This window comes from Mustela lutreola, chromosome 8 (genome assembly GCF_030435805.1).
Source record: "Mustela lutreola isolate mMusLut2 chromosome 8, mMusLut2.pri, whole genome shotgun sequence".
NCBI classification, from domain to species: Eukaryota; Metazoa; Chordata; class Mammalia; order Carnivora; family Mustelidae; genus Mustela; species Mustela lutreola.
Genome location: NC_081297.1, coordinates 64,910,309 through 64,938,249, shown reverse-complemented (window position 1 = coordinate 64,938,249; position 27,941 = coordinate 64,910,309). Strand labels below are relative to the sequence as shown.

Below are 27,941 nucleotides of genomic sequence, written 5' to 3'. Positions count from 1 at the left end.
TTGAGGAAAATATTTTCTTTAAAAAGGTGCTGAAGGTTACCTCCCATGATAAGAACACCAACCTCACAGTCCTTTTGGAAAAAAAAAAAAAAAAAAGACTTACTTTTTTCCAAATATTATTCTAAATATGTGTTTTACAGACAAAGGTCACTATGAATCAAAAACATTCTACAGAAGAAAGCATTTTTTATAGACACTGGAAATAATTTTAATAAAAATTCCATATTTATCTAGATGTGGCTATGTTCCATAGGAAGATTTTTAGCAACCAAAGTGCAAAGACAACATGACTGTGGCTTTTCTTGCCACACAAAATATTGACAATCTCCCCTTATAGCCTACTCTTAATTGTGAACTGGGACGCCAAATAGATGGCATGTGACTTTTAGAAGTAGGGCTCCAATGGACGAGGGGAAGGGGGGTCAAGCAACAGAACGAATTCAACTGAAACGCAAACCAGCTTTGACCCCAACCAAATCCAAAGTCCAGCCAGGAGCCCATCAGAGATCAACTCAAGTTGTAGTATCACTTTTACAAGGTTATGCCACTTAACACTATTAAACCTAATCAATCCGAATCAAAGCTAAGCACACCCCCATCGCTAGTTCTGTCCTCGTCCTATCCCATTTTTATGAAGGCTCCACGTTACAGCTTAGTTCATACGGGGGAAGGGGACCTCCAAGTCCTCAGAAGGAGCCGTCCTACATCCTCTGTCCCACTTTTCTTTACCCTGCCCTCCCACCTCCCACCCTGAGATACCAGAGTCTTACCAAAGAGGTGTGGCTTGTCATTGTCTCAAGGAAATTAGTTCTAAATAATGCCAGAGAAAGATCAGTCCATGAGCAGCATTCGGTTTTAAGCCAGAGGGATGGGTCCACTCCAGCCTCCCTCCCCCGCAAAATCACAATGAACTCCATAATTCTCCCTTCTACCACTATAAAAGATCTCCCATCTAGAAGCTCCCAACAACGACAGCACAAGGTGTTGATATTACATTACCGGAGGAGAAAGAGAGGGAGATATATATAGTTTTAATAAAACCCCCGTGCACAATTAAGCTTGATTAAAAGCCTGGAGAATGCTAAAAGTAGTAATGAGTACAAGAGGCTGAGGAGAGAAGGTGCGGCCTTCCTTGCAGTCAGTAAATGCTGGCAAGCAACAGGACACGGGGCTTCACTTGAGCATTGGAGAAGCAAAGAAGTTGCCTTGTCGTCCTAGGTTGGTGGCAGATTTGCTTTTGCTCCCAAATCTACAGAGAATGAACCGAAAAAGCATTCCATGAAAAGTAGGTAAATAAACAACTCTAACATTACTCAGTATTATCAGCTAAAATTAGGAAACCCTCAACAACTATTCTGCAAACTACTCTTTGTCGTCTGCGATGAGAGAGGGGAAACAAAACCCTTAGACCCTTTTCAAAAAGGGATCCTTATGGCTCCAGGTTACTTTTAAAGGCTTGGGACGCCTGGGTGGCTCAGTTGGTTAAGCAGCTGCCTTCGGCTCAGGTCATGATCCCAGCATCCTGGGATCGAGTCCCACATCGGGCTCCTTGCCCCGCAGGGAGCCTGCCTCTCCCTCTGACTCTGCCTGCCACTCTGCCTGTGCTCTCTCTCTCTCTGACAAATAAATAAATAAAATCTTAAATAAATAAATAAATAAATAAATAAAGGCTAGCTGCTAGCTGAAGGCCTCATCCAATTTCCCCTTCAGTAAGCTTCGGTATGCTGGAAAGAGTTCAGTTCCCAGGCCGGGCAGTTCCACTTACCTGGGCGTGTTTTTGGTGAGGGTGGAGCGCACTCTCTGCGACAGGGAACTAGATGAAGGAGTCTTGAGGAGCTGATGCTCAGGAGTGGTCACCGGCCCCAGTAAACTCACTTCAATCAAAGTTGAGAGATATTTTTAAGGGAAGGGCAAAAAGAAAAGCACCCTTGTGGGTGGCCAGTTTTTAAGCCAAATACCCCGTGAAGCCCTTAAGAGCTAAGGTTAAAGACCCAAGCAAAGTCCCAGAGATCATTTTTGTCATCGTCTATAACAGATCAGTACATCTTCTATGCAGGCAACTGCTCAATGAACAGCTGACATATGATTCCTGATTTAAGCCATTCTCAAACTCCAGCATTCACAAATCTAATGTCTGACCACCCGATTCTTACCTACATTAGGAAAAAACAACATTCTTTCTTAAAAAGGATCTTGCAAATATGAGAGGTCTGGTCTCCAATGCCAGTAAAGTTGGAAGAAACCAACTTCAAACATTTTTGCTGGCAATACAAATTGGCAAAGCCTTTAAGAAATCAAGTTGGTAAAACAAAAAAATGTTCAAGCCCTTTAATTCAGCAGTTCCCACTCCTGGGAATTTAACAGTGGGGGAAACAGGATATATTCCTATAATGCTGATATCAGCATTATTAGTAACTATGGAAAATTCAAAAATAACATCAATTTCTAATAGAACATGTTAAAGTAAATTCCTGTTTACAACCATAAAGATGATAAAATTATATAGTAACAAAAAAAGTTCTTGCAGTATGTTAAGTGAAAGAAGATCAAATTATATCTGAATTGTTATTCTATTTCTAAAATACCCGTATGTAGAAGAAATAGGAGAACCACGTTCCATTCAAGTGAAAAAAAGTCAGGATAGTAGAGCTATAAATTTTCTTTTAATGTTAGAATCCTCATAATGAATTTAATTTTTGAATTCCAAACAGCTCTAGCAAAGGGAGGGAGAGGGTACATGGCCAAAACCGGAGAGGGAATCAGGTCCCTTAGGAAACACAACTTGGGCCTCACCTTTAATATCCGGCGTCTGTGGTGTTGAAAAGGCATTTGAGTTTTCAATGACATGTATGGGGTCAATGTTCTCTTGTTCCACCATCATGAACTGACTCCAGTATTCCAGGGGCAGGGAAAGCAGGCGCTCTACCACCTAAACAGCCACCAAACAGGTTAGTGCACTTCCAAAGCTCAGGGCTTACCTCTTCCCACACCCATATCTCCACATATATATACACACACACAAACACACACACATACACATATATATCTTTTATATACATATATGCACATTCCAAAGCTCAGGGCTTACCTCTTTGCGCTTTCTCATGTTATCACGTCACATGAGAGAGATATATATGTATCTCTCTCCACATATAGATCTTTTGTGTGTATGTATATATACAAAGGGCACTTGCCTACCTTGGGCTGACGCTTGATGTCCTGCAACATTACCACTGGATCTGGATTGGGCACAGCATGGGCAACTATGGTAGGCCCAAAGACTTTAGCCAGATTGGCCACGTCCATTTTAGTGTTTGGACTCTGAGCCACTCTAAGATAAAGAGCATTTAATTAGAAGACTTGCTCTTCCACTTAAACATAGACCAAAAAAAAAAAAAGATCTATCAGAAAACATTTCACCCTTCACATTCCCTCTCTAACACCCAACCCACATTATGTTCCCCATGGCAAATTCCCAAACTCCCAGAAGTGAGTTTCTGCTGTACTCACCTCTGCAAGTGAATCATGAGGAAAGCTAATGTGTCCCTGTTGGGCTGGGGCAGTTCACCAACAGCCTGGTACATGGCAGCTATGCTGTTGTCCTCATCTGTGATTTCTGTAAATGAAAAGAAAACACCAAGAGGCCTAGACTTCTTTCCCTTGACAGCGTGCTTCCAAGTGATCGACCACAGAGTCTCATCTATACAGTAAGCTTCTGGAACTTCTGATGAGGTTCATGACTGCATCAAACTCCAGTTTCATTAACAAGCAGGACACTGGCCCACAGCTCAATATTAGAAATCAGAACCTTTAAAAAAAAATCAGCTCCTGCAGTTAGGGAAAGCAGCTAGCAACCCACGTGCCGGGAAGGCAGGCACACAACTGCAGCGGCTGCAATTACAAGAAGGTGTTCGTTTATAAACCGTGGTCAGGGGCCTACTATGGACCAGGTACTATTCTAAGGGCTCAGGTAAAGCAGAACTAAACAAAGACTTTACCTCAAGGAACTCACATTCTACTGGAGGAATTAGTCAAAAAGCAAGTAGTAGGTAGTGCTACATAGTAGAAGCTAGAAAGTAATGGGTGGACGTATTTTAGACAAGGTGGTCAGGAAATGTGTTTCTGAGGACAAGGTACCCGAAAAGAAACCTGAAAGAAATAAAGGAGCAAATCATGCAAATACATTCAAGGCTGAGACAATAACAAATTCAATAGTCTTGAGTGGGGAGTAAGCTTGGTTATACTCTGAGAACTGCAAGCATTCCAGCGCATCAGGGGAAGAGACAAAGAAGGGAAGGGTGTTGAGAGAAACGATGCTAGAGATGTAACAGGAGCCGAATCCTACAGGTGGGGTCTTTGGGGCCATGTGAAGGACTGGTGGGTTTTATTCTGAGTGTGATGGGAAGTCACTGGGGAATACTAAGGACAGAAGAGACTTCATCTAATTTAAATTTTAGAAGGACCCCTCTAGATACTGTTTGAGGATCATAGTGTAGAGGGCTGAGAATATAAAGAGGAAAATCAGTAGGTTCTTTCGTCATTCCAGGATGAGAGATGTCAAGAGTGGTAATAGTAGGAGTGGCAAATTTCAATTTTAAGATAAATTTTACAAGAGCTTTGCTGACAAGATTTGTTAATGGATTAAATGTGTGGGAATTGGCTCCAAGTTCAAAAGGACAGTCCTAAACTCGACCTAAAACAACAAAAAACCCCATCAGTACCCATAGTTTAGACAGGAAGAGGACAAGCACCAAGAACACGGATACATTCTTCCCTCAGAGCACGTGCGCGTCCACACAGGCACAGGCACTGTACTGGGCGGCACACGCAAGAGTCAAACATTCCTGCCCCTGGGGGACTCACATTAGAGTATAAGATCTACTCTTACCTGCTGCTTCCATGAAAGTCTTGTTTAGCCGAAAAGTCAGAAGGGGTTCTTTGAGGTTTCGGAGGAAGTCCTTCAGGAGGCTACAGACAGCGTGGATGTCATCCACTTTGCTGAGGAGGGGTACGGTTTTCACTCTGAGGAACTTCTCTTTCAGCTCTCTCACTGTCCGATCACAGCCAGAGATCCGGTATAGGCCTGTCTGTTATCGAGGGGACACTTCCAGTTACAAATTGATTATTAACAAAAACAACAAATCCACACTCTCTGAAGGTATATATATATATATATATATATATATATATATTTTTTTTTTTTTTAAGGGAGAGTTGGGGGCGAAGTGTGGTGGGCAGGAGCAGGGCAAAAGGAGAGGGAGAGAGAACCTTTAGTAGTCTCCATGCTGGCCTCAGAGCCGGACATGTGCTCTGGCTCACAACCCTGAGATCAGGACCTGAGCCAGTATCAAGAGTTGGGTGGCTTAACTGAGCCACCCAGGCGCCCCTGAAGGTTGACTCTTACCTCAGTCAGCCCTCTCTGCTCAATCTCATTTACGCAATGGACAACAATGGAGGGGATCATTGGAGAAGTCTGAGACACATAATCTGCTAGCAATCCCTGAAAAGGGAGAGTTTTAAATTATTATTTATACCACTTAGACCAGCAAATCAAGGTGAGTAGGAAGAACCATCCCCAAACTAATACTCAGACTGGGACATCATGTCTACTTTTAAATTCCTATTCCCAAAGCATATATTAGAACAGAGATTCTCAGCTATATTTTTCCTACAACCACAACAGGACTGATTTATGGTCACATATACATACTCTTGCATGAACAAGTAATAAGACCACTAGCTACAACTCTGCCCCCGCTTGTCCTCTATTCAAGGGCTTCAGAAAGCAAGCAATAATGAGATTACAGGTATGGGCTTTAATATGAACTAATTATTCTTAAAAAAAAAAAAAAAAAAAAACCAACAAAAAAAAAACCCCTTTTTTAACCCTTTAATTATTCTTAGTAAGAAAAATTATTTAACACAACTCACAGTTGATCGGGACACAAACTATCTGTAGGGGAGAACTCCATGGTTCTCTATCAGAGTAAAGAAAATCTGTAACCAATTACGTGCACGAATAAGAACTATTAAGATTAGGGGCGCCTGGGTGGCTCAGTGGTTAAGCCGCTGCCTTCGGCTCGGGTCATGATCCCAGGGTCCTGGGATTGAGCCCCGCATCGGGCTCTCTGCTCAGCAGGGAGCCTGCTTCCTCCTCTCTCTCTCTGCCTGCCTCTCTGCCTACTTACGATCTCTGTCTGTCAAATAAATAAATAAAATCTTAAAAAAAAAAAAAAAAAAAAAAAAAAGAACTATTAAGATTAAAGAAAAGTAGCATTTGATTTGCTAGGGGCTCGGAAGCAGCAGCATAATCAATTCATTCTGAATCTTGTTAATATTGTTCATATAATAAATACTTAATAGATTGAATCAGTTTTTAGAAATAAGCAATCTAATCTTAATAGCTTAGTATAGGATACTTCTTTTTTTTTTTAATATTTTATTTATTTATTTGACAGAGAGAGATCACAAGTAGGAAGAGAGGCAGGTAGAGGGAGAGGGAGGAAGCAGGCTCCCCGCCGAGCAGAGAGCCCGATGTGGGGCTCGATCCCAGGACCCTGAGACCATGACCTGAGCCGAAGGCAGAGGCTTAACCCACTGAGCCATCCAGGCGCCCAGTATAGGATACTTCTAACATAAAAGGAAGTACATTCACAGATGAAATTACATGATGGATGGAATTTCTGTCAAGATAATTCACTGGACAGAGCCAGGAGGACAACATGGGGGTACTGATAAATCAGGACTGGACATGAACTGGTAATCACAGAAGTTGAGTGATAGGAACCAGGGGTCAGTCATCCTAATCTCTCTACTTCAGCACATGTTTGGAATTTTATAAAACAGGAATAGGATGTGGAGGGGAAGGAAAAGATGAGGAGGAAAGGAAGGGGAAGGGGGAGGGAAGAAGGAGGAAGGAAAGGAGGGAGAGAGGATGAGTAGGGAAGATGGGAGAAGGTCAAAGGAGGGAAGGGAAGAGAAATCTGGTGTAGAAAAGTTACTAAACAGACAAACCCAAGCAGGACTCGGCTGCGAGTTAACATTTTATCATTTCTCTTCATCATTTGTGTTAAAACTATGCTTGACATCACTAATTTTATTATAAAAACTGACATTAAGCTTTGAAAAAGGTAAAGAAGTCATAATACAAGGACAGACCCCATAGGTCCTACCTCTCCAATCTTGACAGGTGTTCCTATCAGAGTAGGAATGCAGGGAAGGGGACAGCGGTCCCGACATTCTGGATGAGAGACCACACGACAGTCGCGGCACTTCAGAGATAGCTTGCCAAATTTTATCCGTTTTCCACATGGAACACAAGATTCAGGTTTAATAACCTGAGGACAAGAGGACAGAAATAACAGAGGGGTCTGAATTAGAAAATTACCATCATCAACAACCAGCATTTTTTAAGCACTTAGTATGTGCCAAGCAACTTCCTAATCCCTTTACACATGCTTGTGTAATTCTCACAATAATCCTATAACATGGGTTTTGATCTTTAAGGAAAGGCAAAAGTGCTGTGTAATTTGCGTAAGGTCACCCAGCTGGAAGGCGGCAGTGTACAATGGTGGAAAGAACCTGTTGATGAGGAGCCATAAAAACTCTTAAAACATGTTAACTGTGCCACTTACTGTTCTGTGGCTCAGACAAGGCAGTTAACTCTTCTGAACCTCAGTCAGGTTGCTTGGGTTTATATGAGGGAATCCAATGAGACAAAGGTAAAGTGTGCTATATCCAACCATACTACATAAATATGTATCACTAAAAAGCATAAGCAATTGCTTCTGTTTAAAAGCTGCTTTAACGTAATATATTCACAGAATGCAAAGATATACACATCCTCTGTAACCAGTAGTTAGCTCTGAGGAGTGGAACTGAAAGAAGGAGATCTGACATTTAACTTTCTAACAATAAATTATTTAAATCTGTTCCTGGTATGTATTACTTTCACAATCAAAAAGTTAAGTGTGGGGGCGCCTGGGTGGCTCAGTTGGTTAAGCAACTGCTTTCGGCTCAGGTCACGGTCCTGGAGTCCCAGGATCGAGTCCCGCATGGGGCTCCCAGCTCCATGGGGAGTCTGCTTCTCCCTCTGACCTTCTCGCCTCTCATGCTCTCTCTCACTGTCTCTCTCTCAAATAAATAAATAAAATCTTTAAAAAAAAAAAAAAAAAAAAGTTAAGTGTGCCCGAAAGAAGACAGAACGATCACAGATCTACCGTCTTAGAGACAAAGTCATGCAGGCGCATCCCTCCATTGCTCTGTGGAGTGCCAGAACTCTCTGTCTCAGTCCTTGGCTCCAGAGGCCTGTTGCTCAAGGTGGAGTCACTATTCCAAGGTTGTAATGTACCTAGAAAACAAGTAACTTTAAGCTTCTTAATATTTTGTTCCTTTTGAATTTTAACCCCAATTTTAATGTAACTGGTAAACAACCAGTAATTTGTAACCATAATCAGAAGCAACTACAATGGCTATGCAGAAAAATCAGTTCAAGAATAATGAGTTAATAATGGGGCCCCTGGGTGGCTTTGTCGGTTGAGCATCTGACTCTTGATTTCGGCTCAGGTCATGATTCATGGTTCGTGATACCAAGCTCTGCGTGGGCTCGATGCTCATCAGGGAGTCTGCTTGAAGATCCTCTCCCTCTGCCTCTCCTTTCCCAAATAAATAACATATTAAGTGTGAGTGGCACAGACCAGGCCAGCAATCCAAAGGTAGAATATGACAGTGTTCTGGCCTCCAGTAAGCAACAGCAAGAAACTACCCACAATATCCAATCCCTGCCTCAAAGGGTTCTAAAAAGCCAAGTGTCCCTGAATTTTACCAGTTGTTTTACATAGGCAATTTAGCTATAAACTCGGTGGACCTGTTTTCCTTCGGCTTCTCGTCCAATATGGCACAGTCTCAATTGTGGACACAGCTTCGATGGGCCCGCCATCATTGGGAACAGTCACTGTAGTTTTTGCAACTATGGATTCATTCCCCTGAAACAAAAGCAAAAATGAGGGAAGGACAAACAAGTGAACATAATATCCCTACCACTATAAGGGTTATGGCCCAAGCTCAAAAAAACTCAATTGAAACCTCATACTTTAGAACAGAAATATAGGTCACAGAGGCATACACAACAATAAAATAAGAATCAAATATAAAGCTGACAGTTGTTTACTCAATCAGAGTGATTCCATTCATATGGATGATAAGGATCCTATTATTACATAGAAAAACTCACCAAATCTCTCTCTCAAAATAACATTGCAGCGTTGACTCAGGATTCTTATTTATTTGTTTGTTTGAGAGAGAGACAGACAGACAGAGTACAAGCTGGGGGGAGTAAAGCTTGGGGGTGGCACTGAAGAGGAGGGAAAGGGACAAGGAGACTCCCCACTGAGCAAGGAGCCCAATTCGGGGCCTGAACCCAGGACCCTGACATCATGACCTGAGCTAAAGTCAAATGCTTAACTGACTGAGCCACCCTGGCGCCCTTGACTTAGCATTTTTAATGGTTGGGGCCACTAACCTCTGATGTGTTCACAACCACAATTCTCTTGGCCTATTCTTACCTGGTCTACTGTGGAGCCAATGGAACGAGTCTTCTTTACAGGTCCTGGGGGACCATCAATGAACTGTCGGCTACTAGAGCGCTGGAAAGGAGACAAAGATCAAGAAGTTCAGCGTCATAGAAGATCTGAAGCACAGAAGATAAAATTATTCCATTGGACAACTTGGGTGCAAGTCCTGGATACCAGGGCTATTGTAAATAATAATATGCTTTCTCTAATTCTTTTTCCACATGAAGCTTAAGTTGTACCAACACAAAAATGCCCTCAGTGCCCTTAAAGAAACAAACAAGCTTTGGAAAAATTTAGGTGACAGCACCAGAAACAGTAGAGGTATAATCCTATCCAAGGACAATATGTCTTTGGACACATATTAAATACCCTAAACAAGCACACACAGACACAGCTTGGCATATCCCATTATACACACATTTCATCTGAAAATTATATTAGAGTACAAAGTCCTGCATAAAAATTCCTATGACAACTCAAAACAAACTCAAGTATATCCTTTTCCACTCCAGAGGCAGCCAGAACAGTGAACTAGGACGAGACTGTCCGGAGTTACTACCTCGAGGATCCTCCATAATGACCCGCAGCAGGAATTTACTTGTAATAGGTGTTTAACAATGGTTAGAGCTACATGTTAGGAATGCTGTATCATGGAAAATTTTCTAGAGAAAACTCCTTTATTGTAATTTTGTAAAAACAACAAAAACTAAACAAAACCATACATACCCTCTTTTCTCTCTTCTTCAGTTTGAAAGTCTTTACCAAAGAAGAATCCCAATCCTGTTGACAATTATAATGTATTAATTTCTGTGGTGAGGCAAAAACCCCAGACAGGAATTTTTGTGGAAATAAGTTTACAGAGAACCTTAAAGGCTTTTTGAGTCAGACTGCCTAACTTATAATTTGGGGAGAGGGTGAAGGGAGGGTCTCAGGTGCTGTAGCTATGGAACTACAGTAAGTTAACTTGCTTTCTTTCCAAAATTGAAGCTATTATAATAGAGTCAGGAGTCAATACCACAGAGGCAAGAAAAGGTTAAAGAATCAACTTCTGTCGTGATTATCTCCAGCTCCTGGTTCTTTATTTCTGACTATTTCTGTAATTAGTTGTAGAACTCACAGAATCTCAGGCACTATACTGATCAGGTTAGATGTCTTTCTTACTCTTAAGGGACTGCTATCTAATCAGATGTTCTGTACAATGTAACCGCTTAAAAAGTTCTAGTCCAGGTTTTATATTTCTCAAACATCCCTCTTCCTTGGGCCCCAACAAAGACATTCACCCCTGAAGAATTCCATTTTTTACCATAGTCTAGTTTCATTTCACCTATTTTAACCATTTACATTCATGTGACTTCCTTACTCCTGAAAATCCCTGAAAACACAAAACCCAGAAACAGTAGTACAGAGCAAATGGTAGCTTAGCTAACTGAAATCTCTACAATTCCTGGTCAAGTAATTTAATTTAGCTACTGATTATTTGATTCAGTTTGGGTTACAACAGATACACCATAAGTAGGTCTAGGTCCAAAATCAGCTATTGAAACATTCTAGTTTTATCATATACATAAACTCCATACCTATTCATATCATTCCTTGTTTCAAAAAGGGGATACTTACTATTTATATCTGTAAAATGGCAATGATTTCCCCAAACACTGATTTGGGACAGAACACTCCTAGCCTACGTAACAAGTAGTCACCACTTGTTTCACTATCAGAAAACCAACCACAAATAACCTCCTGATTTATTGCTTTGTTGCTAGCATTCAGCCGGGAAAACAGGAAAGATACACAAACCAATAAACCATCAAAGTTTGAACATCAAAGACTGAGATATCAGGAGATGACTTTTATACAGAAACACCACCATAAGTTAAGAAAAGGGTGCTGCCCCACAAAAGCGGGGTAGCAAGAAGTTTAGACCAGTCAACCATTATTGAACAAAGCATTACAGAGTGCCTAGAAACTTTGTTAGTCTTCTGGCTGAAGTTCCAGAGCACTGGTTTCCTTCTAATTATGAAGTATGACTAAGTTTTCTTTAAGAACCAAACTAATTCTGAAATAACGCACAAGTCTATTCTCTCCAAGAGCAGCAAATAAACCCTGCCTGGGTAGAATCTTGCTAATTTTTTTTTTTTTTATTGCTAGCTAGGGCTTTTTAATAAGCCAAGATACAGTCAATTAGCAAATGCAGCTCACAGATCCGTTAAATAAATTTAACCTCATCCCAAATCCTGAGTTCTATATTCTCACTTCCAGAAACTAAATATATAAGCCAGTCTCTTATAGCCTGTGTGGATTTTTATTTTAAAATGCGAGCTCAGGGGCGCCTGAGCAATACAGTTGGTTTGGCGTCTGACTCTTGATTTTGGCTCAGGTCGTGACCTCAGGGTCCTGCAATCAGCCCGGCTGCATCTGGCTCCACACTCAGGGCAGAATCTGCTTGAAGACACTTCCTCTCCCTCTGCCACTCCCCTGCACCAGGCACTCTCTTGCTCTCCCTCATCGGTAAATACAATCTTTAAATAAATTAACTAATTAATAAAATAAAATAAAATGCTAGCTCAGAATCTGTAATACATCAACAAACAAAACAGCAATAAAGGAATTCCAGAAGACAGGACAGGAGAGAGAGCCCTGAGGGAGCAGGGGTAAGAAAAATAAACAATCCTCAGAGATCAATCATTTATTACCAGTGATTCGTCAGTCTTATCAAAGCTGATATCTGATAAAATGGAACCAGATTCATCAATAGTTGATAATCTAGATGAGAGAAACAACACAGTATTAGATACAGAAGACCGTGGCAAGTAAAACGCACGAATGCCCAGAATGAGTCGCATTGGTCACGTAACACCAGCAATTTCATAGCAGTGCCTTCCTATGGAGACAACTACAAGTTCAAAGCCTAGCCATGGTGGCTGCTTGCAGTGGTTTCCATGGGAGAGAGCGGCTGAGAGTTTCCATGCGTGCGTGAGGGCACACGCAGCACAGCTGCTTTTTTGGCAAAGACCTCCTAACAGCAGTTGAAAGTTACAGACAGGAGCAGGGGTGCTACTCCTCGCAGAAAAGGCTACTAGAAATTCACAGGCACAAGACTGAAGTTTAATCTGATCCCAATTGTGGTTGCTTTCTACAAGAAAGAGTGTTACCCAGCATCAGCTTTTGAAGAAATTAAGCCCATATATTTTCTCAGTTATAAAGATTCCCCATAAAACAACCAGGCAACAAAATAAATAGCTGGAAGAGTGCTGACCTTTCTCTCCATACTGTATTGGGGGTGTTAAATTTAAAGCCTGGTAGAGACAATTTTAAATAGTGATGCAGTAGAACCAAAATTATTGTCTGGTCTTGACTCACAGAAGGCCTTCTAAACCAGAAGAGCTACAAGAGCTACAAGAGCTCTCTGGAGAGTAAATGCTGAAAGTATTGCTGAACTGCCACTTTCACCTTTAGGTTTCTTAGCAATGAGTGGGATTAGTTACTGACGTGCAATTTTGCATCAACATCAAAATTTTACCCATGGTGAAACAATTATCCTAAGGAAAGATCAAAAACAAAAGAAGATAAAAGAAATCAGGAGGCCCCTGTGCCTATGCCTTTATTTCCCACCCACCCTTCCTCCGAAGTCTTTTTCTGCTTTATTCAGCACACATTCCAGAAGCAGTCTATTTAAGAGTTCAGATAACAAGAACTTCTGACAGCTGCGCTGCTCGTGATCAGATAACAACAGACACGGCTTCCCCACCTTTTGTTCCCAGCATTGCCGCTGGACGGCTGGCCTCTGTTGAGAAAAGCCAGAGCTGATTTTTGCTCCTCGCTTAGTTGAATGCTGCCAGATGTGTCACACATGAGCATCTCTCGAATCAGCTGAATCTGTCTTTCCTGCAGACCAAAGCAGAGTAAAACATCCTAACTAACCAGGGGAGAAAGCTTCACCTCAAATTTATGGGACGGGCAGACCAGAAGACATTAAAATACAGCATTATGCAAATGAGCCTTCAGGAAGGCTGCTACACCGATAGCATATTAATTCACATCAAGCCCACATTGTGTCTCTGATTTCTGACTGGCAAAATGAACTCCATCCAGAACAGTGGGCTTTCTGCTACAAGACTTTTGGGTCAAGGGGCTAATCCCAGACGGTATTGCAAAATGAGAGTCCCAAAACAGAATTTCGCATAGGAAAAACAATTTAGTGTCATTTTATCAGGACAATTATTGGCTTCCTCTATGGATCAAAGCAGCCACCCACCTTTCTAAAGGGTGGAGCGAAATGCATTAAAATGGATACAAAGCTGTGACACACTGGAACCAGTCAATTTGAGCTTACTGAGGCATTTAACACTGTACCAAGATGGATTAGTGGCTCCTCGTAAAGGCTTTCCTTTGTACCATGACCCACCCTGGTACAACAAAATGATAGTGTTCCATGTTAGTCACATTGCTCAACTGGCTGACTACATCTCGCCCCTTCCCCTGAATTAGGAGCAGTAATGATGGAAAACCTTAGAGTTGTCTTGTCTGTCTAAATAACAAATACTAGCTATTGACAAAAGGATGAGGGTGTTCTGGGTGGCATGAGAGATAGCCAACATCTTGTGACAGATCAAGCATGCTAGGAATTCCCTAATTTTAATTCTTTAAAAATCCTCAACTGAAATCTATGAAGTCATAGTTTTAAGTCAAGAAGAGAAAAAATATTAAATTTCAGCCTATGAAGGACAGGATTCCTATGCTGCAATTTCAGCTTCAATTAAGGCCAACTTGTCAATGGTCAGGCTGCTTTTAGTTCTTTAATGTGGAAGAAGAAATTCAGTATATCTGGGGGGTGGAAACAGGACCAGATGATGCTGGCCCTCCCCTCACTGGCTCGGCTCTAGCATAGAGAACAATACACACCAGCTTCTCGCAGTCAGCCTCAGCTCGCTGTCTCCGTTTGATCTCGACATCCACCTGATTGCGTGCGTGCTTCAGTTTAACATCCAGAGCACTACGCTCAGTCTCTGCTTTCATCAAAAGATCCTTGTACTTCCCCAGCTCGTGGTCTGTTCTCTGCCACTTTTTACGGAAATCCTCAAAGTCCTTTGCCAACTGGATGAATTCTGAGGAAAGGGGGAAACTTCAATAACTCCAGCACCAAACACAGTACTAAGGCTCTAATGACCGAGTCCTCTAGTTAGTTTTCCTCCAAGTATATAATGAAGGGACCAGCTAAACTCTCGGCAAAGCCAGCTGAAAATAACCAGGAGCAGATCCTGGATATTCGTTCATCACCCTGCATGGCAGCCTTGTGGAGAGCAATTCCTGTTTCGATAGGCCACCTCCCTTGGCTTGGCCAGTGGCATCTGCTATGGAATAAGTAACTCATTAGTCACCTGGCTCCAGATGTAATACCAACACTGAAAGCTCCTGAACAGAAGGCAATCAAAGGGGGATACCTCTGGGGCAGCTGTCACGCACCAGGACAGTTACAGCTATAAAACAAAAACAGCCTCCTTTCGAGTCACACACTGCTGCGCCAAAGAGACGTTAAACAGCAAATTCAAATATAACTGCTGTAATATGCTCCAGTAGTTGTAGATTAATAATATAGATGTCCAGGCCTACAATTCCATTCAACTATATAATTATACAAATATTGATTTGAAAGTAAAGAGCCAATTTGCTAGTGTTGTTTAACACTGCCCTGAAGGGTGTATAAACATTTCAATGGGAAAGACACAGTAAGAACAGATCATACTAAGCTAAGGTGAGTCACTGATGGCGGAATATGGACTCTTTCCACATGTCTGCAGAGAGAGCATCACTTTCAGTGCCGTGCCCGGAAGCATGATAACCCTGGCGGCATTCATGCTTGCCACCTGCTGTTGGCAAAGACTGTTCTACACTTCCTATTTTCTTGTTACCTTCGATCTAGCTCTAGGCTTCACTCCACACCACCTTCACGGAGGAAGTTCCCAAGGTGTACATCTGCTGCTGGCCAAACTAACCCAGTTTACAGCTGAAACTAGGCCACAGGCACACAAAGCTTGCAGATTCTTGGGTAGTAAGGGCACTTTTCTTATTTCAATTTAACCTAAGAGCATAGAAGCAATGAATATAGTGCTCTTTCCAGTCTTAATAATTTGACTAAACTTCAAACTTACAAATTACAATGCCAATTCAATCTCGAGAAAGCAAGTCTTACACATAAAGACACTTTAGTTTGTAACAAACAAAAGGTTTTAGCAGAACAGGATATTATGACCTCATTATCTTAGAGAATGCAACTTTGAAAGCTAAATGTACATACACACACACACACACACACACACACAATATATATATATGTATATATGGCTACAATTCAAATAGCTCTAAACAGTGTGTTTGTTTTGTTTAAAACACATCAATTTTTTCCTTCTTAATTTAAAGAAAAAGAAAACAACATATCCTTTTGCCAAATTAACTATTTCAACAATGTAGAGTCACAACATTTTTTTTTTAAGAGCTGATTCTTTGCCATGTTCACTCTGGCAATTCATCAAATACTGCACTTATGATTTGTGTACTTTTCTGACGTATGTAATAGTACTTCAATTTCAAAAAATAAAGAACAAGAAATACACTTTTCAACCACACATCTAAAACTTTCTAGCTCCACACTGTGGTCAATTAAATGTTTCTAAATATAGTGCTGTATACACTATATTTATATACACTCAAATATCTACTGAATTGAAAAACAATTTTGAGAATGAAAAGATTTCCACTGGACCTAATTTTGCTCACTTCTTTGTTCCTTCAAACACTCCTTTTTTTTTTTTTTTTTTAAGATTTTATTTATTTATTTGAAAGAGAGAGCATGAGCAGCAGGGAGGGATGAGGCAGAGGGAGAAGCAGACTCCCTGCTGAGCAGGGAGCCCAATGTGGGGCTCCATCCCAGGACCCAGGACCCAGGACCTGAGCCACTCAGGCACTCCAAGGACACTCCTTCTTGATAAATCTTATTAAATTTGGGTTTTAATCGCTATTCATTGTTAATTGGTATATATTATAAGTCTAACTGAATTGGACGATGGAACTCAAACCAAAAAAAGTATCAGTTCATTTCCAGGAAAGAGTTCCTATTTTAATAGTATGAATGATTCAATTACTAGTTCAACTTGCTTTATGCTAGACCAAAACCAGAATATTTGCATACCTAAAATATTACTTACGTATAATTCTGTTATGAATTAAGTTTGCTAGGATGGGTCAAAACAGCATATTAGATCATCAGAAAAATTCTGATATAGGAGATCAATAAACAGAGCATTTTCAGGGTCAGTTTGTGAATCATGATTCCAACTTGGTACTAGCCCCCATCATGAAGTACATATTCAAAAGATTTTTTTTCTAAGATTTTATTTATTTAGGGGAGGGGGTGGGGAGTTAGGTGAGCCTGGTGGTGGGTATTAAGAAGGGCACGTATTACATGGAGCACTGGGTGTGTTGCAAAAACAATGAATCTTGGAACACTGAAAAAGTAAAATAAAATTTAAAAAGATGTTATTTGAGAGAGAGAGAGCATGAGTAGGGGGAGAGGGAGAAGGAGAAGCAGACTCCCCGTTGAGCAGGGAACCCAATGTGGGGCTTGATCCCGGGACTCAAGGATCATGACCTGAGCCGAAGGCAGACGCTTAACCAACTGAGCCACCCAGGAGCCCCTTCAAAAGATTAATTAAGTTCAAATTACCTCCTTTAAAAAGTTATGTATATTAAACTATGAAATGCATCTATCAAAAAGGAATGAAGGGGGGTGCCTGGGTGTCTCGGTTGGTTAAGCATCTGCCTTTAGCTCAGGTCATGATCCCAGGGTCCTGGGATTGAGCCCCACATTGGCTCTCTGCTCTGTGGGAGGCCTGCTTCTCCCTCTCCTGACTGTCACTCCGGACTGTCTGCTTGCGCTCTCTCTGTCAAATAAATAAAATATTAATTAAAAAAAAAAAAAAGGAATTAAGGGAAATTTCCTTAAAACAAATTGAGGATAATCTCTGATTCATTAAAAACAAAACAAGCAAACAAACAACAACAACAAAAATGGAGGATTTGGTTCATAGTTCAGCAAATAGATTAAAACCATCCCAGAGATCTTGGTTTTCTCGGCTCACTCCTCCTGGGACCTTTGCACAGGCTCTTCCTTTTGTTTCCCCACCACTCTCTAAGCTTCTTAGAAAGGGGAAGGGGAAGGGCACTGGGTCTCTTTTCTCTCCAGTGCCTTGTAGCACACAGTAGGCACTTAAATATCCATTGAACAAATAAATGAAAAATTGCTGTTCAGATCAAATTTAAACTCCAGGCGTCCAAGCCCACCTCACCAGTCTATTCAAACTTGACCTCCCACCACTACACAATACTCTTTCTTGTCCCTGCTCCCAGAACAGACCCATGCTTATTTCTGCCTTCTCCCTTGTGATCAAGCTGTGTACTCCAAACAGAATGCTCTACCTACACTCCTCTTTATGTATCCATTCTTCTAGTCCCATCTGTTCTATAAATCCCTTCCTAATCTGTTTGTTCCACATTACATTTTTCTATACTTCCCAAAAGCACATATTTTCATACTTGTATTATCTTGTTTCATAAGAAATCGATCTCTGAAACTTAAATATCATGATCTTCTTGAAGAAAGGCATCAAGTCATAGACACTGTAGTATCACCTACTGTAGACAGCATAACACAAACCCAGCATTGTTTTGTCACACAACAGATACCTGATAAATATTAAGTTATATTTATTCCCAATTTACACAGCAACAACATAAAAAAAAGTTTTGGGCAGCTCACAATAAAATAATAGAAGATAAAAACAATGTAGACCAGGGAAATCAAAGATAAGGTTATTAAAGTCATTTTATTTTAATATTAACCTTCATTTTGATCTTTCAGGAACCCTGGACTTAGCTAAAAACAAAACATGAACAAACCTATACAAAAAGGAGAGAGAAGAATGAAGTGACTGATGAAAGACTAGAATAAGGAGTCAGGATACTTAACCATGCAAGGAATTCCTAGGATCAAAGAAGAAGACAGAGACTGAGATGGTTGTAGAAAGGAGATTCCAGTCTAGAAAACATAAACCTACTCCATGTCCTCAAAGCCAACATTTCAAGTTAGAGATATGGAGAGGAAGGCAAAACATGCCTCTATTTTATAATGGGAATCAATGGGAAGATAGAAATGTATTTATAAAATAAGGATACCTATAAGAATATCTAAATTCTTTTGGCATAATTACTTCCAAAGTATTTTCACAACTAACTAGTATCTCGTTTTTATCCCCAAATGCTCACAGCACTCCCACAAAGATAAAGACACTTGAATTCCTATTTTACAGATGGAGAAACAGACACAAAAATAAGTTAAAAGCCAACACTGGTTACTGAGACTCCAAACTTCAGATTCTTCCCTCTCCTCCATATCCTATCCTCCTCGTAGAGCTCTCATTATCACAGTCTCTTCTACCCATTTCCCCTTATTTCCAGCTTCACAAACACCACTCTAGTTAGGGCTCCTGCTGCCTAACAACATCCTCATTGGTCTCCCAGGCTCCCCCTCCACCAGGGTCATCTTCCAAGAACTCTGATTATGCCACTTCCCCCTTATTCCTACTCCCTTCTCAGCCCCACCCCCGCTTGCCTCCACTCTAAATGCCCTCTTTCATCTGTGTCTGTTGGGATCTCCATTATGGTGCCACCCTACTTTTATCCATGAAGCCATTTTAGTCAGTCATCCCTTTCCCTCAACTCAACATGTGCTAGATGCTGTATTAGATTCTTGCTAAATTTTGCTGAATGAGCCTGAATTTTAAGATCTCTCATTCAATACTCTTCCCTGCACTGGGCTCCAAAGCAATCCATCTTCTGAGATGATGTGACCTCAAAGAGGAGCCTAATTAGCATGCCATCATGGTTACTGAGCTGGCATCAGATGATAAGGTCATGCAACAGCTATTAAGAAAGAGAAAATAGAATATTGTCTTAAAAGGCCTGTAACTGGATAAGAGCTATTAAAAACATCAAATTAAAGAAAATGCTGAATGGCATAAGCAGGACACCACACTAAGTACTGTGAAGATCTAAAAACTAAATAAATAAATAAAGCTTAGAGAGACAGTTCTTACTTCACTTTTATATCAATGAGGCTGACTTAAGAGCAACACTTACTAAATTAGGTATTAATGAAAATCTCAAATGGAAGACGATGGCAACTCAAAGAAAAGCTGAGAAAAAATAAATCCTTAGATCACTTAAGTCAGGGCCATCAGCCCCCCCTTCTTCACGCTTCCACTTCCCACTCCACCATTCTCTCAACCACCTCCTTTTTCTCTCCAACTCTCTACCCAGTTTCAATCCCCTCTTACTAAAAATCAAATCCATGAAATAGGTGAAAGCAGATGAACAGTCCCTTCTTCAAAAAGAAATTATGACATGTTTCTCCTCTTCAACTGAAAATGTTTTATAGTACAGAGGGAAAGCCAGGATAAAAAATACAACAACTACTCTAAAGAAAGAAGCAACATCCTTGGAACTTCAGATTTTGCCCAGTTCTTGGTGTGAAAGTGAAATTGGCAACTAATGCCAAGTAGTCAATGGAAAGAGACTCTTGATAATGAAAGAAATCTGGGGATACCCACTTAAGAACAACTATAGGAAAAAAGTGACCAGCTACAATGAGTGTCCATTAAGTTCCAACTATGAATAAGTGACCATCATTTTCTTTTTAGGAAGCCCAAATGAAAACAATTTTAAGATTGGAACACACGTCAGCTTTGCAGAAAACCCAGATCTGAAAGCTGTTTTTTCTTTTCACACAGGCCAGCTCAGGATGACTTACGGAGTTCATTTCCTTCGCTGAGAATCTCCACCCGGCGTACAAGCTGCTCAAACAGATTCCGCAAATTCAGCATCGTCGTATCCATCTTTCTGCCAAGAAATCAAATATACATTAGGGGTCCTGCCTTCTTCCCCAGACAAAAGATTCAGTAGCAATCCATTACAGCCATCAGTGACTAACATCTGGACTCTTCCATTTGTAGCTACCATTATAAGGATCTCAAGCCAACAATCGGTGTTTTGTATGATCTTTATTACAAAAACAAAGTTGGAATGTTTAATGTTATTTGCAAATCAGAAAAGCATTTCAGACCTCCAAATATAACACCCCCTTCCTGCCTACTTCTTTTCCTCCAGTCTGCAGGCACTCTGGAGCTGTGAGGAAAGCAATTAAGGACAAGCATGTCAGTTGATTACTAGGTGACCAACTATAATATGTGGCTCTTAGTCTATTGATTAACACAATACTTTTGCCACTTTAATCCTTCTGGACTTTGAAGACCTTCAATGTAACTTAAAAGGTTTATTTTTAATTTCATTTTTAGCTAGTATCCCTATTGCAACTGCCTTTTAAAACGCAGGACATGGTCAGCACATTTCCTACCAACAGCCCAGATGACGTCACACGAGTGATTAAGTGAGGAAATCGCCAGCTCAGCAGCACAAGAATTATTTCTGTAATGCAGGGCTCTCTGCTGGACTGTGTGCAGGGACTATGTCTAATAAATTTATACTAAGTATAGGCAAAGGATTATGTTGTACCACATTCTGGCATCAAGGAGACAATACACCACCTTCACAGTTAGAAGGGCAAAGGAAAAAATCATTTGCTACTGTGTTCTGTATGGTGAATTTCAGACTTCATATTCCCCCCAAAGCCCTGCTGATATTACATTAAAAACAGTGTCCTTGGGGCGCCTGGGTGGCTCAGTGGGTTGAGCCGCTGCCTTCGGCTCGGGTCGTGATCTCGGGTTCCTGGGATCGAGTCCCGCATCGGGCTCTCTGCTCAGCAGGGAGCCTGCTTCCTTCTCTCTCTCTCTGCCTGCCTCTCAATGTACTTGTAATTTCTCTCTGTCAAATAAATAAATAAAATCTTTAAAAAAAAAAAAAAAAAAAAAAAAAAAAAAAACAGTGTCCTTACAATCAGTTGTGTTCTGAATAGACTTTAACTGGGAACACTTTGAGGAAATAAGATCTTAACTTAACAGGCGAGAAAAAAAAGACATCAACTGGACGTTACAAAAATTATCAAGGAAATGAAATAAAAAAATAAATTTCATTTGAAAACTGAATGTCCTTAAAAATACCATTTAAGGATTCTTGTGTTTCTCCAAATCACCCCTCAACATTCTAGTCTATGTCCTTATTTCATGCATCTAAATAAAATTTAGAACTCTTTTATGGGGCGCCTAGATGGCTCCATCGGTTAAGTATCTGTCTTTGGCTCAGGTCATGATCCCAGAGTCCTGGGACTGAGCCCCAGGCCAGGCTCCCTGCTCAGCAGGGAGTCTGCTTCTCCCTCTCCCTCTGTCTGTGCGTCTGCCTACTTGTCCTCTTTCTCTCTTTCTCTCTCTGTCAAATAAATAAATAATTTTTTTAAAAAATTAACTCTTTATGAAGGTTTAGTGATTTTACAATGTTTATAAGATTGTACCATAAGCTATGAGGATGGGACAGGGTTAAAAAAAAAAAAAAAACAACAACCCACAAAGGACAAAGGAATATATAAACATAAGATATTTTCTACTAAATGCTACAGAGTTATTCATTTGTACTCAAATGATGATTGGCCTAATAGCCAATCATTGCCTCCAAGCTTGGAGGCAATATATACCTGAATCAGGGCCGGAAACCAAGATTTTCAAATGGCAATGTATCTGTTCCAAGCTACATAATCACAGCAAGCTGCTAAGCAACCAGACTAACAAATGTATTACAAAGATCTTTCTCTAAACTAAGAACAAAACTAAAAGAATAGCATTAAAACTGGCAGGAGGCTATCTGGAAGCTGTGGAGATGCCCATGGATTTCCCAGTATGACAAACCAGGCACAGATACCCAAATGCTACAGGGGCAGGAGCAGGGATTTCAGTAGTTTATTCAAATGATGATTTCCTTTGGCTCCAGTAAAAATGGGAAGAGACTGATCGGGTTAAATGTAGGGCACTGATTTCCTTTATCTCAGCAGTCATCTATACATTCTGAGACTCAAAGTCAGTGAACTCCGCACATAGGAAAATTTCTAACTGCCCAAGAGTGCAGAAAAGTAAGATTTCACAGTGCAACTAGAGTTTTAAAAACTGGTTGTTTAAAAAAAGAAGAAGAAGAAGAAGGTTTAATGTTTTAAATGACAATACAGCAACCTGATCCTTTGTCCCCTTTAAAAGAAATCTTCACATTTTCTCAAGTTCCTCTAGCCCACTATTCTTCTCCACTCTTTGTACGTACCACTCCCTAGAGTGAGGGTTGTGGGGAGGTATAGGCTCTTGAAAACACAGCCAGATTCGTCAAAAGACTAAAGACACAGAGAACCTACCCGGAGACATTTCCTCATCATAGCAACGTAGCAACGGTTATCTCATACAACTACCTCCACCTACGTTATTGTCCAAATGTGAAGCCTGGTACCCAGGGGGCAGTTGTTTAACTCTCCGTGCTCTGCTATGAAATAGAGGTAACCCTCAACTGTCAGATCATCATAGTCTGCAGATTTAGTTTTAGGAAGCATTTATGGTTTTCTACGCTTCCCTCTCAACACCAGATATTCCCTAAAATTCAATCCTCTAATCTCTCAAAGAAGTTACCAAACTATCCCAAGTTAGTCCATACAGCTCTCCAGATGATCACCCATCATCTCCAGCCTCCCTCCTAACCACCGTCCTACAGCTCTTAAAGCTCTTAATTCGACTGGGATGCCCTAGAGGTGAAGCCTGATCCTGAGACTTGGTTCTATCCCTCCCCATCACATATATCAGCAACCACTCTACCCACTAACCTACTCTACCAACTCCCAATTTTGATTTCCTTATCATTCACACAGTTCCAAACCTCAGAATCATCTTCAGTTACTCCCTTTCTGATAAGTACGATCACCATACCTGTGATCGTACTCTTCTCTCATGTTCTCTATCCAGCCCCTAATCACGGGCAGGCTCGCCATCATTCACTTCAACTGATGCTTCCCCCACTGCTTTGCTCAGTTGACACTCAAGACACATACACTTTGCACTCACATTTCTACCCTATATCCCAGGTAGGCTGTACATGTGAGAGAAATCTTACCTTTGGCACAACTGTATCACGCACACAAACACTCAATATTTAAAAATAAATATTTGATGGGGTGCCTGGCTGGCTCAGTCAATAGAGCATGTGACTCTTGATCTCAGGGTCATGAGTGGGAGCCCCACACTGGGCGTAGAGTTTACTAAATAAGTAAATAAATGATAAATGGAAATCAGAGAACACACACCAATGAGTCTACTGTCAAAAGAATTTCCATTCGGGACGCCTGAGTGGCTCAGTTGGTTGAACGACTGCCTTCGGCTCAGGTCATGATCCCGGAGTCCCGGGATCGAGTCCCGCATCGGGCTCCCAGCTCCATGGGGAGTCTGCTTCTCCCTCTGACCTTCTCGCTCATCCTTTCTCTCACTGTCTCTCTCTCTCAAATAAATAAATAAAATCTTTAAAAAAAAAAAAAAAAAAAAAGAATTTCCATTCTACTTGAACATCAGTGCATAATATAGATGAAAACTTAAACAACAGTTTAAAAAAAGGAGGGGTGGCTTGGACAGAAGCCCTGGGATAAAGTTTCAGTTCTTCTATTTGTTAGTATAACCCGGAGTAAGTCAGATTCTGAGACTCATTTATAAATGGGAACAGTAACACTTGGCCTACTGATCTCACAGAATAGCATCAATTCACATAGATAAAAGTTTTATAATGTAAAAATTGAACCTTATAGAGAGTATGACATTTTTTTGTTGTTGTTGTTTTGGTCTGATAGTTGTTATTTACATTTTACCACAGTGATTACCAAATCATAGCTGGAACCCAGACCAAGAAGAGTGGAGAAGACAGCAAAATTTGACCAGGTCTAGGCTCTTTAGCAGGCTGTCTTACATGAGGCTTGTAGCATCTGAAAATAGCTTTTCCTCTAACACAGGTTTACTTAGGGTAATCCAAAAACGGCACTAGCAAAATATAATCCTCTTCTCTTTATACACCAGGGGACCATGTATTTTTATTAATGTTCTATAGAAGTGACATTCAGGAATTATTTATAGATGACAAAAATATCTTTCTACATCAGTACTAACTCTGATATCACAGCCGAACTGTAACTCAAAAAGCTAACATTTACTCATCCTATTCAATGTCAATTAAAAACGATGTTAATTTTCCTGTTGGGTCACATTTTCACTCACAAGAACACTCCTTTATTTCTCCCCCTTTATTATTTAGCTCCAGAGCTAGGAGATACACTAATGTGAAAGGAAACAAAAACAAAGTCATATTGTAGTACATTGCTTTGCAGCTGTAAAACAGCTGTCACTTTTCACTATGGAGGCAGCTGCCTTTTGGGAAAGCTGAAATGATCCCTGTGTGTAGCAAGGAAATCAGTTTGTGGAGCACTTTAAACAAAAAGGTGCTAGAGAATCTCAGCTGTTATTGATGAGAAGCCCCAGAGGTGGAGAAGTCACTATGTTACAGATTCCCAATCTGTGAGTATCCCTGAGGGAGCAATTTCACATCACCAGGAAAGAGTCTCAGCTTGATGTGATTGCTCTGAGTCCCCAATTTAATTTCAATCACCCAGCCAAGAGACAGACATCGTCCTTCAGAATAACAGACTATTACAGATCTTAACTACAGAGTATCCTGGGAAAAGTCTCTATCCTCTTCTTCCTCCTAGAAACAACATTATTAAGAGACCTATACATCATGCCTTAGACGCATCAAGGGTATTAAATATTGTAAGACAAAGCAATGGAAAGAGTTTTAATGAAAAATATTCTCACGAACATTACTAAATCTGGAGAGTCCCAAGAATTCAGCAATACAGGTTTTCCACTGCCAAAGAAAATCATTTCCTAAGACAGTCTCAATACTATAAGATTCTTTCATATGAAAGCACTGTGGAGCAATTCTTTTTCCCAGATGTCCAGCTTTTGCTTTAATGTATCAGAAGTCTCTATACAACTGGCAGACAGAAGGAATATCCTGAAACCAAATGCTATTATGAACAAATGAATTACAGAAAGAGTAAACAGAATGTTCTCAATCCAGCGTGAATGAAGACTAAAATAAAAAGACGAATTGAACTATTATTTCTCAAAAAATTATTACCAGTTTTAGTATACTAAGTCCTCCTTTTTTCCTTCTTATACTGTGGATTCTTACCATTCTGCAGTGTTCCATTCTTCAAGATCTAGTGTCTTACCAATTCACTAAAACATTCCCTAACAATTTCAGTCCAAAATTATCTCTATTACCGATAACATTCATTTGGCAGATATAAAACATTGTTTCATACTATGCAATTTTCCAAGTTCAAAAAAATTAATGTTTTTTAATAGTGAAACTAAAATCTCATCACCCTAAACAATTACATGCATCTCATTATCTAATCTTTGCCCATTATATATTGATATCTTTGTAATATTGCAATCATAGATTGATATGTTTGTGTTTTGCTTTTCTCCATCATGATTCCATTAAGTTACAGAAAGTTAATTAACAGTTATTTAACCATTGTCTTCTTTGGATATTAATGTAATTTTCATTTACATCTACCTGGAATCTCCTGCATGGTCACTCCCTCATCTCCTTCAGGGATTTATTCAAATGTCATTTTCTCATTGATGTCTTTCCTAACTATCCAATTTTCAATTGCAGACTTTACCCCCCTACACTTCTCTGCTTTATCTTCCTCCAAAGCACTTGTCTTCACCTAACATACCCATATATTAACTTGTTTATTGTCTGCCTCCCCAACAGTTTAAGTTTCAAGAATGCACAGATTTTTGTCTGTTTTGTTCACTGCTGAGCCCCTGTACTCAGAACAGGCCTGCCATTTGGCAAATGATTAAAAGACATTCACCAAATGAATGAATTGAACATCACTGTAAACAGGTTTTTCCTTTAGGTGGCTGTATTCCTTAGAACTGGTTTCCAAGGCTGGGATTACTATATCATAGGGTAAAAGCCTCTTAAAGTTCTTGATAAATACAGCCAAAATATTTTCTAAAAGGGCTATAATAATGTACACTATACTCAATAGTGCAGAGGCCTACTAGACTCACCATAGTTATCTTAAGTTCTATCAGCCCCCCCAAAAGTGCAAGCTCCTTTACAGCTAAATAAGATTGTATTATATTGGGGTGCCTGGGTGGCTCAGTGGGTTAAAGCCTCTGCCTTCAGCTCAGGTCATGATCCCAGGGTCCTAGGATTGAGTCCCGCATTGGGCTCTCCGCTCAGCGGGGAGCCTGCTTCCTCCTCTCTCTCTGCCTGCTTCTCTGCCTACTTGTGATCTCCGTCTGTCAAATAAATAAATAAAACCTTAAAAAAAAAAAAAGATTGTATTTTATTTATATTATGCACTAAGTACCTGTTGAGTGATTAAGCTATAGGAAAGGCGCCTTCTCTCTAAACACTTTCAATAACTCGAAAAGTTCACCCCACACATTCAAGAGAATGATAATAACATTTCTTTAATTTAAAAAAAAAAGCTTATCTTCTCACCCACCACACGTTGCTGAACACTCTCTCCGCCTACGGAACGAAATTCAGTGACGAGAAACATACGTGAAATTCTAAAAGTAACGCCTCCTTGTTCCTAAGGCTAAGAATTCGGATGGGACGAGCAAGATGTCATTGCCTCGGCCAGCCTACCTGGATACACACAGTCCAGAAGGGAGGGAGGCTCCACTTCAAGCCGCCCGGCCTCTCAAACACCGGGGTTTCTCCCTTCCAAAACTCCGTGCCCCTCGGAAGAGAATAGGGGCATTACCCCACCCACTCCCAAACTCTGTGTTTAAGTCAAAGTCACTTCTTGGGGGTGGAAGGAACCACCTGTCCAAGCCATCACCTCAAAACCACCTGTCTCGCCCTGTCCAAGCCATCACCTCAAAAACACAGCTAGGAGAAGAAAGCCCTCCACTCCCAGCCACCGCCCATTCGGGCCGCTGCCTCCCCGGGCCGGTGGAGACCTCCTAGGAGAGAGATTGTAGGTACCGATCTTCTCCCTGAACCCGCGGTGGCCGCGGCTCACCACCTCGGACACTCTCCTCCCACCACACACCTAGAGTCAGACGCACCTGTTCTCGCAGCCTCTAGCGCCCACCTGGCCGGGTCCGCCTGGACCCACTTGAGCCGCCTTCCACTTACTTCCCTCCGCGCCTCACCCAACGGCAGAGCAGCACCGCGCTTCCAGCTCGGGTTTGAAATCCTGCACCAACCAATCACAGAGAAATTTATTCCTCCCGCGCTGTCCCTCTACGCTGCGAC

General features: G+C 40.9%; 1 protein-coding gene across 4 annotated transcripts; it reads right to left on the bottom strand.

Moving 5' to 3' along the window:
• RACGAP1 (Rac GTPase activating protein 1) lies at positions 1-27,905 on the bottom strand. Of its 4 annotated transcripts, none has more exons than XM_059185408.1 (17): positions 27,752-27,905; positions 20,434-20,518; positions 14,475-14,677; positions 13,321-13,457; positions 12,266-12,335; positions 10,299-10,352; positions 9,564-9,644; positions 8,867-8,984; positions 8,220-8,350; positions 7,173-7,337; positions 5,405-5,500; positions 4,889-5,087; positions 3,511-3,616; positions 3,199-3,331; positions 2,794-2,929; positions 1,766-1,874; positions 1-1,249 (listed from the first exon to the last, which is right to left on the bottom strand). In XM_059185408.1, exons 2-17 carry the CDS (start codon positions 20,516-20,518, stop codon positions 1,174-1,176), a joined length of 1,899 nt encoding a protein of 632 aa, XP_059041391.1. In that variant the 5' UTR covers positions 27,752-27,905; the 3' UTR covers positions 1-1,173. The 4 variants fall into 4 exon arrangements, with proteins under 4 accessions (XP_059041391.1, XP_059041389.1, XP_059041392.1 ...); XM_059185406.1 differs by having other exon boundaries at positions 20,434-20,522; positions 27,752-27,900; XM_059185409.1 differs by having other exon boundaries at positions 20,434-20,522; positions 27,822-27,839.
• Between the last annotated feature and the right edge of the window lie 36 nt (positions 27,906-27,941).